The 11,233-nt window shown below is 41.4% G+C and overlaps 1 protein-coding gene across 2 annotated transcripts; it reads right to left on the bottom strand.

The window, feature by feature from the left end:
- Positions 1–2,286: 2,286 nt before the first annotated feature.
- LOC139414277 (lipid transferase CIDEC-like) lies at positions 2,287–10,856 on the bottom strand. Of its 2 annotated transcripts, none has more exons than XM_071162182.1 (6): positions 10,716–10,856; positions 10,127–10,233; positions 9,796–9,946; positions 7,140–7,289; positions 6,104–6,291; positions 2,287–3,077 (listed from the first exon to the last, which is right to left on the bottom strand). In XM_071162182.1, exons 2-6 carry the CDS (start codon positions 10,177–10,179, stop codon positions 2,858–2,860), a joined length of 762 nt encoding a protein of 253 aa, XP_071018283.1. In that variant the 5' UTR covers positions 10,180–10,233; positions 10,716–10,856; the 3' UTR covers positions 2,287–2,857. The 2 variants fall into 2 exon arrangements, with proteins under 2 accessions (XP_071018283.1, XP_071018282.1); XM_071162181.1 differs by having other exon boundaries at positions 10,127–10,204.
- Between the last annotated feature and the right edge of the window lie 377 nt (positions 10,857–11,233).

Genomic DNA, 11,233 nt, shown 5'->3' with positions numbered 1-11,233 from the left:
GACACCGTGCTATAACACAATAGGCTAATACAAGCAAATAAAATAAAATGTAGCTAATACATGTGCAACAATAAATGTGTATATTTTTTTTATTACAATATTATCATATGGCAGTTGTAAATTGTAAAGTAACATGTGTTATTGGACTACAAGTAGCCTGCCATATAGGCTGTTAAATTTAAATGTTTGTTACACTTACACATGTGGGCCGCATACTTTGTACAATGTATTAAATTCACGCACTGTGGGTTTTCATTTTAGATACCATATGAAGTTAAAATAGGGAAATAGGACTTACATTGCCTCGTGCCAGTCCCGGAGATTCCCAGCTACATTCTTTTGCAGGTCCGTTTGTCGCGCTCTGTCTTCTGATTCTTTGACAAATAATCAGAATATTGCAATGTATTTCATATCATGCTTTATGGCTATGTAATATTACTCTAATGATGCTGCTGTAGGCTACATCTCTGCATGTAAAAGCTGTGCTATTGCCTCTGTCGTGAGATGATCGTCCACCAGTTTTAGGTAGCCGACCGTAAAGAATCCCTACTCATCTCTCACGGTCATGTTGATAATGTCTTCGGAGACCACATGCTCAGCGAAGAGTAGACTACTGTACCTCTGGCCAGATCAGAGGGAGAGCTGCGTTCCCTCCATCCAATACGGGGCGTGTCTTGCACGTACTGCACCGTGGTGGTGTAAAATTCAGAAACGACTGCATTTCGCACCCCGAGTGACAGGAGGGAGGTGCTCAATTTGACAGGCAAGGTCATCCGCATGTGGAAAAGCATATGGCAAATACTGGATAGACAAGACTTCTGTGATTTCCAATAGGCTATAACGAACGGAAAAAAATAAATCACCACCTACAACGAATGCAGTCACGTTGAAAGAGAAAAAGCAGGCTAAACTAGATGTAGGCTTAAACAGGCATGGCTGGGTGTGAGATTTTCAGCTCTCCAATGTCAAGAAAGCATCATACACAGAGGGCATGGTTCTGTTGCAGGATAGGTTCTTTCGTTGACTACTGCAGAATACACAGACAAAACATACTGTAGGTGCTCCTGGTTCTTCATGTAGTGTGAAAACAGGTGCACCTTACCCCTTCATGCGCCAAATACAACAGGTACAGTGAAATGCTTACACTACACGGCTATGTAAGGGCATCAGGTCAATCTGCTTGAAATAGCGTTCCAACAACCCACTCACTTTAAATGTTCTGCATATGAGCTGATAAATAGGCCTACAGAAACCATCCACGGGTCCACATTATTGCATGGTTTATATTCAACACACTCAAATGTTTCCATTAACCAAATCACATTAAGACATGCCAGCTGGATGGAGTGAGGGGGAGAGGCGCTCTACATGTTGTTTACTGCCACCCTCTTTCACACCACAGACCAACGCAAACAAACGACCTTGCACTGCTCTCCTGCAGTAACTTAGCGGGAAGTAGCTAGATAGTGTAGCGCCAGGGTTACAGCTAAATCACAATTGCTTTTGAAAATCCGGTAAAAACTGAATAATTCTGAACACTCCCTATTCCCTATTTCGGCAGACAAGTTTCAAATTCTCAAGGAAGTTTCTAACCACAAGCATAAACTATTGTAGCTAGCTGGTGAGGGCTCAGGAAGACTGTCTGAACGAACTGAACCACATCCATTCATCCCCACTCAACTCTCGCTGCATGAAATACGTCATCAATTTTGAGCACCAGGCATGTCTGTATACCCCTTCCCTTATTGACCGCTCTTCAATATTGTACTCAGGACAGCTGGAACATCCCAAAATGTGTTGAGTAAATTACAAAAAATCCGGACGCCATTTAACTTGAGATGAGAGGGAGAGTAGATTGATTGTTGATTCTGCTGCCAAAATCGTCATCCTCTCTCTGGTCTGTCTGTGTAATGGCTCATTTCCTTGGCCCTCCACTTCAGCCCCTGCAGCTGTGTGCCATTCCCTGGCCCTGGCTTTCTCCCACCCCCTGGCAGGCCAAGGGAAGCTGGGCTCCAGCTGGCAGCACAGGACAGGGGGCAATTAGAGGAGTGTGGGGGAGACAACCAGACCTGCTGCCAATTACTGTGCCCATGAGCCAGACAGACGTCACCCATAATAACATCCAACACTGTGGAGCACAGCCCTGCCATGTGACAATGGTTGGACAACAAAGTTACACAGGTCTCTGCTTTCAGGTGTGACTTCAAGTGTGTGTGTGTGTGTGTTTGCTTGTGCGTGTGCATGCGCGCATGTTTATGTTGAGGGGAAATAAAATCTCTCAAAAGGTTAATATTCTTGTGATTTATTCATGCTTATTAATATGAAAAAAAAAACAAGTGCCTTCTATCAGTTGAAGATACAGATCAGCAGCAGTCACTGCAATAGAAAAGTGCATTCGCTTGTGGAGTGTTGCAAGCCATATAGACAGACAAATGTAACAAAGTGCAAGTGATCATAGCCAAAATGTAGGACAACACAGCATTTGCTGCCCCTAAAGTCAACCGAGAGGAGTGAACTAACCAAAAAGGTGTGTACCTGCCACTGTAACCCTAACATCAGAGTGATGCAGCACTGTGCCGTGGTATTGGTCCTGCAGTTTGCCAGTACCCATTCCTTATAGCAAACAGTCCATTTTAGCAAACAGACTCTTTTAGAGTGTCTCTCTGAGCAGAGCCCTGTTTGAATATCCTGACAATCCATTATTTCTTTCCATGAAGTGATTACTAAATCAGCCATGACTGGACAGGTGCAAGCTATGCAGTATAGCATTCCCTTTCACCTGTAAAATCGATTTAGATGGGTGATTACTTCAAGGAAGGGAGAAGGGAAGGATGTATGTTCATAGTATTGAGATAGATCACACAGCAGTCTTGCCCATCACAGCCGTCTTGCCCATCACAGCCGTCTTGCCCATCAGGATGCTCTGTAGTTGTTTGATCTTTCCATCCTGTGGCAGTGGTGGCAGGCTCAGGTCTGCCCGGTCATCCTCATCCAGGAGCTGCTCGATGTAGCAGGAGGAGCCCAGGAGGACATGGCCTGTGGCCTGCATGGAGAACAGGGTCCATCTCAGAGCCTCCCTACAAGAACAGGGAAAAATATGTCAGACAAGAGTTGAGAAAGGAGGTTATCTTACTGGAAACTTTTGGAGTTTACCAGTAAACTACCAGAGGGGGAACATTATCAGAAGCCATTTAGTTGCCTTTTTGAGTACTTCAGATTATTACAGGTACCTGTAATTATCTCCGGCCCTCGGTGTGGCCTTATCACAAGTAAAATATATGAAATAATAAAATAAGATGATTTTAAAAATAGAATAGCCTAGTTAAATCAAATGAGGGTTTTCGCATGAAATACATATATAGATTCATTTTACAATGTCTATGTATTTCTTGTTTCTTTCACAACTGCCAAACTGCAGGAAGTTTCAGAGTTAATTGAAAATAATGCCATTGTTATTTTCTCTAGAACCATAGTCTATCCACTAGAAACTCATTGACAATATTAACACAGATATCTAAAAAAATATATACAGTACGAGTCAAAAGTTGACATAAACCCTTGAATTAGTAGGTTTCTGTATTTTTTATATTTTCTACATTGTAGAATAATAGTGAAGACATCAAAACTATGAAATAACACATAAGGAATCATGTAGTAACCAAAAGTGTTACAGAAATCAAAATATATTTTATATTTGTCAAAGTAGCCACCCTTTGCCTTGATGACAGCTTTGCACACTCTTGGCATTCTCTCAACCACCTTCATGAGGTAGTCACCTGGAATGCATTTCAATTAACAGGTGTGCCTTGTTAAAATTTAATTTGTGGAATTTCTTTCCTTCTTAATGCATTTGAGCCAATCAGTTGTATTGTGACAAGATAGGGGTGATATGCAGAAGATAACCCTATTTGGTAAAAGACCAAGTCCATATTATGGCAATAACAGCTCAAATAACCAAAGAGAATTGACAGTCCATCATTATTAAGACATGAGTCAGTCAACGCAGATTTTTTTTCTTCCATTCATTATTTTGATGTCTTCACTATTATTCTACAATGTAGAAAAGGATTGAGTAGGTGTGTCCAAAATTTAGACTGGTACTGTATACGAATACATTTTCCAAATATATATTAACAAAGTTACCATAGATGGATGATCTGTTAATCACCAAAATGACAGATTCCGGTAACATTGGTTAATTCCCGGCACCTTTGCAACCCTATGTCAGACAGATGCCTGTACTGTAGATAGTGATCAGACAGATATAATATGAGCATATAGTCAGGGAGATAGGGAAACTCCGACAGGGCAGGGCTGGAACCTGCATCTCCCTAATCTCTCTCTCTCCTAGTTGAGATACAAGTTTCATTCTCTCCAGTGACTTTTCAAAGAGAAAATTAGGAGCAGAAAATGAAATCTAGAAACCTGTTATTTGTTGATTCTGCACAATTTAAATCCTCGTTGTCACAACCTCTCAGCTAAAGCCGAAAATCAGCAGCTCTCAGCACGTATGACATAACCTAAATGTATCTGAACATACAGCGCCTTCAGAAAGCATTCACACCCCTCAACTTTTTCCACATTTTGTTGTGTTACAGCCTAAATTTTTATTTTTTTTGTCACTGATCTACACACAACATCCCATAATGCCAAAGTAGATTTTTGTAGATTTTTATAAATGTTTACAAATTAATAAAAAATGTAAAGCTATAATGTCTTGAGTCAATAAGTATTCAAGCTGTTTGTTATGGCAAGCCTAAAATTCAGGAGTAAAAATGTGCTTAACAAGTCACTTAAGTTGCATGGACTCACTGTGGGCAATAATATAGTGTTCAGCATGATTTTTGGATGACTACCCCATCTCTGTATCCAACACACAGATAATTGTAAGGTCCCTCAGTCAAACAGGGAATTTCTAGTACAGATTCAACCAAAGACCAGGGATGTTTTCCAATTGTTTGCAAAGAAGGGCAAATATTGGTAGGTTTTTTTTGTTTTTTTTTAAGACTGAATATCCCTTTGAGAATGGTGAAGTTATTAATTACACGTTGGATGTGTATCATTACACCCAGTCACTACAAAGATACAGGTGCCCTTTCTAACTCAGTTGCCAAACAGGAAGGAAACCACTCAGGGAATTCACCATGAGGCCAATGGTGATTTTAAAACAGTTACAGAGTTTAATAGCTGTGACAGGAGAAAACTGAAGATGTAGTTCCTCCACAATACTAAGGAAGCCTGTATAGAATGAAGCCTGTACAGAATACAAATATTCCAAATCATGCATCCTGTCCAAAACATGCATCCAATAAGGCACTAAAGTAAAACTGCAAAAAATGTGGCACTGAACTTTTTGTCCTGAATACAAAGCGTTATGTTCGGGGCAAATCTAATACAACAAATCACCGAGTATCACTCATATTTTCAAACATGGTGGTGGCTGCATCATGTTATGGGTATCCTTATCATCGGCAAGGACAAGGGAGTCTTTTAGGATAAAAATAAACTTAATAAGGTTAAGCACAGGCAAAACATTCAACTTTCCAACAGATCGGCATGAAAATCTATGGCAAGACTTGAAAATGGCTGTCTAGCAATGGTCAACAGCCAAAAGGACAGAGCTTGAAGAATTTTTTAAATAAAAATTATATTGTATAATCCTGGTGTGCAAAGCGCTTAGAGACATACCCCAAAAGATTTACAGCTGTATTCAGCTGTATTGGAATCAGTGGAATGGTATCAAATACATGGAAACCATGTGTTTGATGCCATTCCATTTGCTCTGTTCCGGCCATTATTATGAGCTGTTCCCCCCTCAGCAGCCTCCTGTCATTGACTCAGAGGGTTGAATACTTATCTAAATCAAGCTCTATATTTTTTTTTTCCATCAAAAAATGTAAAATGTTAGAATTTTTCTTCTACTTTGAAATAAGAGTATTTTGTGTAGATAGTTGACAAAAAAATTACAATTAAATCCAACAAAATGTGGTAAATTTCAAGGGGTTCGAATACTTTCTGAAGGCACTGTATCAACTCAACCTCCTCCTAAATCTTACAAACTCACCTTTAAGCACCCACATCAACACACAGAGAGATTACTCACTTCAGCATCTTCTTGGCAGCGTAGCAGCGCACATCGTAGGACACAGAGTAGGTTCCATACAGCGTGGCCTTCACATTCAGACAGCCAATGAAATCCTGAGGGTTGTTCTTGTATAGGTCAAAGGTTATTCTAGCCACATCTTTTCTGCGCTGGTGTTTGAGCTCATTTTGAATTCGGGGATGAGTGTTCTGGGAGCCAAAAGGTGGAGAAAGAGGGCAGGATATGAGAGAGGAGAAACAAGAGCCAAATCAATTTTCCCCAATTAAGTCGAGTCTCCTGCAGCTTATTTATGGGAAACTCAAATTGAGTGTGAAGGAAAACTGCATATATAACCTCTGACACTTAGTGTCTGTCAAACTAAGATGGATGAACGCAATACTAGCTAGCCCCCCCTACACTCTCCATCCAAGAGCTCCAGTCATCTGCAAAGGAAGGTAACAAGCATTGGAATACAGATTCATTCATTCGGAACAGTGGAAGGACAACAGGAGAGGAAATTGTATTATGTTAATGAGACACGCTCAGCATGACAGGAGCCAAGTAAACACACAGGGTGATGCCATTCAGGTGGCAGAACATCATTTAATGAATATGGAAATGACCTGCTTTGGACAAACAAAAACTCATCAACTCTGACTCAAATGGTGCTTTAATTGTGGCCAAAAGTGTGAGGTAACTAAATGAGGGGGTTATGATTTGCCATACATGTCAGACATGCTTTCACTCAACTCTTCCCCCAGAATAAGAATGCTTTTGCGTTTATCTGAATGGAATCATTTCTGAATATGCTTACTCTATATTCAATCCCAAAAGTTCAGGTCATTCATATACAATATGGGAGTAGATTTTCTTGTTCATCCCATCTTATCTAAAAAGGCAGGCTGTACAACTGCATCTTCATCTGAGAACACGTCGGCACTGATGATGATAATACACAGAAGTGAAGCCTGTTCATCATTCTACCAGAGTGACCCTGTGTAAATGCGCCACCCAGTGGACTCTGGTAAGAAGGTCATGCATATGTCACCCTACCAACCTGTGGAAGTGTCCACTTCTGCCCCTTTTCCAGGACCATGAGGACAGCGTTGTCTTGCAGGGTCAGGAAGAACTCCTCCGTATCTACCCCCGTCCCGTCTTCATCCAGCACCACGGCACTGACGCAGGACACGTGCAGAGAGTCCATGGCCTGAGAGGGAACAAACTACCCATTAGCCTGGAGGAGATAGAATCCAGTCATTAGGGACTACAGAATCATTCCCCCTCTCAAAAGTAGTTACTTAGCCACTCCATTCTCTTGCGTGTCATAGATTTCTACAGTGAATAATACAAATGGCGAGTTTAAAAAAAAGATTGCATATCTCTGCTGAGGAGATAAGTTCCTGAAAAGTCTCAATATCATGTATTATCATTAAGTTAAACTTTTCAAAGACATGCGTAAGACAGCAGTAGTGTCACAGTTGGAGAACCAGAACAACAGAGACAATTGTCTGCATGTGAGGAAAACCGTTAGTTCTTTCTGCTTCCCTTTGAAAGCCTCTGACTCACCCATCCGTTCATTCCTTTATCCATCTGAGTCACATTGTTGACTGGATTGAATTTATGATGCCATAAATGAGTAGAGTATGGAACCAGACTCCCTCACTCATACACCACTCTTCTCTCATTCACACTCACTGAAGTTAGAGACTTATACAGTGGGGCAAAAAAGTATTTAGTCAGCCACCAATTGTGCAAGTTCTCCCACTTAAAAAGATGAGGCCTGTAATTTTCATCATAGGTACACTTCAGCTATGACAGACAAAATGAGAAAAAAAATCCAGAAAATCACATTGTAGTATTTTTAATGAATTTATTTGCAAATTATGGTGGAAAATAAGTATTTGGTCAATAACAAAAGTTTCTCAATACTTTGTTATATACCCTTTGTTGGCAATGACAGAGGTCAAACGTTTTCTGTAAGTCTTCACAAGGCTATCACACACTGTTGCTTGTATTTTGGCCCATTCCTCCATGCAGATCTCCTCTAGAGCAGTGATGTTTTGGGGCTGTTGCTGGGCAACACAGACTTTCAACTCCCTCCAAAGATTTTCAATGGGGTTGAGATCTGGAGACTGGCTAGGCCACTCCAGGACCTTGAAATGCTTCTTACAAAGCCACTCTTTCGTTGCCCGGGCGGTGTGTTTGGGATCATTGTCATGCTGAAAGACGCAGCCACGTTTCATCTTCAATGCCCTTGCTGATGGAAGGAGGTTTTCACTCAAAATCTCACGATACATGGCCCCATTCATTCTTTCCTTTACACGGATCAGTCGTCCTGGTCCCTTTGCAGAAAAACAGCCCCAAAGCATGATGTTTCCACCCCCATGCGTCACAGTAGGTATGGTGTTCTTTGGATGCAACTCAGCATTCTTTGTCCTCCAAAAACAACAAGTTGAGTTTTTACCAAAAAGTTATATTTTGTCATATGGTCAGATGAAACCATTCTTCCAATCTTCTTCTGGATCATCCAAATGCTCTCTAGCAAACTTCAGACGGGCCTGGACATGTACTGGCTTAAGCAGGGGGACACGTCTGGCACTGCAGGATTTGAGTCCCTGGCGGCGTAGTGTGTTACTGATGGTAGGCTTTGTTACTTTGGTCCCAGCTCTCTGCAGGTCATTCACTAGGTCCCCCCGTGTGGTTCTGGGATTTTTGCTCACCATTCTTGTGATCATTTTGACCCCACGGGGTGAGATCTTGCGTGGAGCCCCAGATCGAGGGAGATTATCAGTGGTCTTGTATGTCTTGCATTTCCTAATAATTGCTCCCACAGTTGATCTCTTCAAACCAAGCTGCTTACCTATTGCAGATTCAGTCTTCCCAGCCTGGTGCAGGTCTACAATTTTGTTTCTGGTGTCCTTTGACAGCTCTTTGGTCTTGGCCATAGTGGAGTTTGGAGTGTGACTGTTTGAGGTTGTGGACAGGTGTCTTTTATACTGATAACAAGTTCAAACAGGTGCCATTAATACAGGTAACGAGTGGAGGACAGAGGAGCCTCTTAAAGAAGAAGTTACAGGTCTGTGAGAGCCATAAATCTTGCTTGTTTGTAGGTGACCAAATACTTATTTTCCACCATCATTTGCAAATAAATTCATTAAAAATCCTACAATGTGATTTCCTGGATTTTTTTTTTTTCATTTTGTCTGTCATAGTTGAAGTGTACCTATGATGAAAATTACAGGCCTCGATCATCTTTTTAAGTGGGAGAACTTGCACAATTGGTGGCTGACTAAATACTTTTTTGCCCCACTGTATCTCCCTCACTAACTTTAAGCATCAGCTGTTAGAGCAGCTTACCGATCGCTGCGGCTGTAAATAGCCCATCCAAACATCTACCTGCCTCATCCCCATATTTGTTTTTCTGCACTTTTGCCCACCAGTATTTCTATTGCACATCCTCATCTGCACATCTATCACTCCAGTGTAAATTGCACTGTATACAGATTTGTCTATTGTGTTATTGACTGTATATTTGTTTATCCCATGTGTAACTCTGTTGTTTTTGTCGTACTGCTTTCCTTTATCTTGGCCAGGTCGTAAATGAGAACTTGTTCTCAACTGGCCTACCTGGTTAAATAAAAGGTGAAATAATTTGTATTTTAACTTGTAGTCCTCCCTCAAGCACCCTCTTCATCCCTCCCTCTTCTCCTCACTTTGTTGAGTAGGTCTCGTAGCCCATCAGCCATGATTCCCTTCTTAACGCTGCGGTCAGCACTGGTGACCCGGAAGGGCTTAGGTCGAGGAGTCCCGACAAGAAGCTGCTGGGTCATGGAGGCACTGGCTGATACACTGGCTGTCACACACCTGGTGGAGATACATACACATAGTCAAATTATGTCAAATCTATTGGAAAACGATGCTAACTTTGACTCTATGACTTATGTCCTACGATGTAAAAAGAAAAACCCATTAAACATTACTGAAAGCAGTCTTATGATAACCAATAGGGCACATCCCCTTAGTGCTGCGGAATCAGGCTCTTACTTGGAGAGTGAGGCAGGGGACAGGAGACTGAGGGACTTCATGGCATAATCCATCCTTTGGATCCTCAGCTAACAGCGTCTGAGGATTCACCAATGTAGTCTTTATTGCTGCAGTTACAACATATCACCAACAGGTGAGGCTATCACCACACTGACTGAACATGGCACTGGTGAAATTATTTTTGACCAAAAAGTATTTCGTATGATAGAAACATGACCGACATGAACACACAAGCAAGCCATGACTACAGCTCCAAACAGTAATAATGCTGGAGAGAAAAGGCAACCCTTGACAGCTCACTAACAGACAATATGTTGGGTCACATGTGTAGGCTACAGCAGATACTCGAGATGTCAGCTACCATAATGTAGTTCACCACAGCTAGCACTTCATTATACTGTAATGGTCTCGCGATTATTACCCATCTGTCCTGAATGAAAACAGTTTTATAAAATTAATGTAAAGTAATTCTACAAAAGAAATACACTTTGCTAATTAACTCCTGAAACATTCATTCCTAAAAATGTGACAGAAAACAGAGCGGACAGTTGTGCCACTAAATCTCTGGTCTGTATTGAGTTTGGGTTACCTTCTTTGGCTTGCTCTCCCGTCTCTATGAAACAAAGGTCCAATATCTAAATCACTAAATCGATGGATCCTTGATTTCTCCCTGTCGTCTCTTTTTTGCTCCCTCTCCCTCTTGCATCACTTGTTCTTTCACCTTTGTTCTAATCTGTCGACTGTATGCAGTCATTTATATTGAGCAACTCTACACCCTCCCACTATCCCGCCCCTTGCCCCTATAACTGTAATACCCTGCAATCTGATGTGTGTCACTTCTATTCTCTATTCGGTCTTTCTACTTTATGCTTGAAACTGAGACGTGAATGAGTGAATTCCCATGACCTTAAACACAGGGCTGATACAGCTGGCCTTGCCAGTAAAAAGAGCAGAAGCCACTTCTTAAATCGACACCGTGTGGGTCTGTCCTCTGATATAGCCCCAAAGCATTTTGTCTGATCAAACTTGATTACCACAGTCTAAGACACACAGTGAGTAAGTGAAACTGTGGTATAGGGTAACACTATAAAGTCACGCTACAAAGTT

This window comes from Oncorhynchus clarkii, chromosome 7, assembly GCF_045791955.1.
Source record: "Oncorhynchus clarkii lewisi isolate Uvic-CL-2024 chromosome 7, UVic_Ocla_1.0, whole genome shotgun sequence".
Classification (NCBI taxonomy): Eukaryota; Metazoa; Chordata; class Actinopteri; order Salmoniformes; family Salmonidae; genus Oncorhynchus; species Oncorhynchus clarkii.
The sequence above is the reverse complement of the archived record's forward strand: the minus strand, read 5'-3'. Positions and strand labels throughout refer to the sequence as shown.

Coding starts and splice junctions, on each gene's coding strand:
- LOC139414277 (XM_071162182.1), bottom strand. CDS start 10,179: ATGGATTATGCCATGAAGTCCCTCAGTCTCCTGTCCCCTGCCTCACTC. Junction 7,290..9,795: donor TACGAGACCTACTCAACAAA/GTGAGGAGAAGA, acceptor GTTCCCTCTCAG/GCCATGGACTCTCTGCACGT. Junction 6,292..7,139: donor AGAAGTGGACACTTCCACAG/GTTGGTAGGGTG, acceptor TTTGGCTCCCAG/AACACTCATCCCCGAATTCA.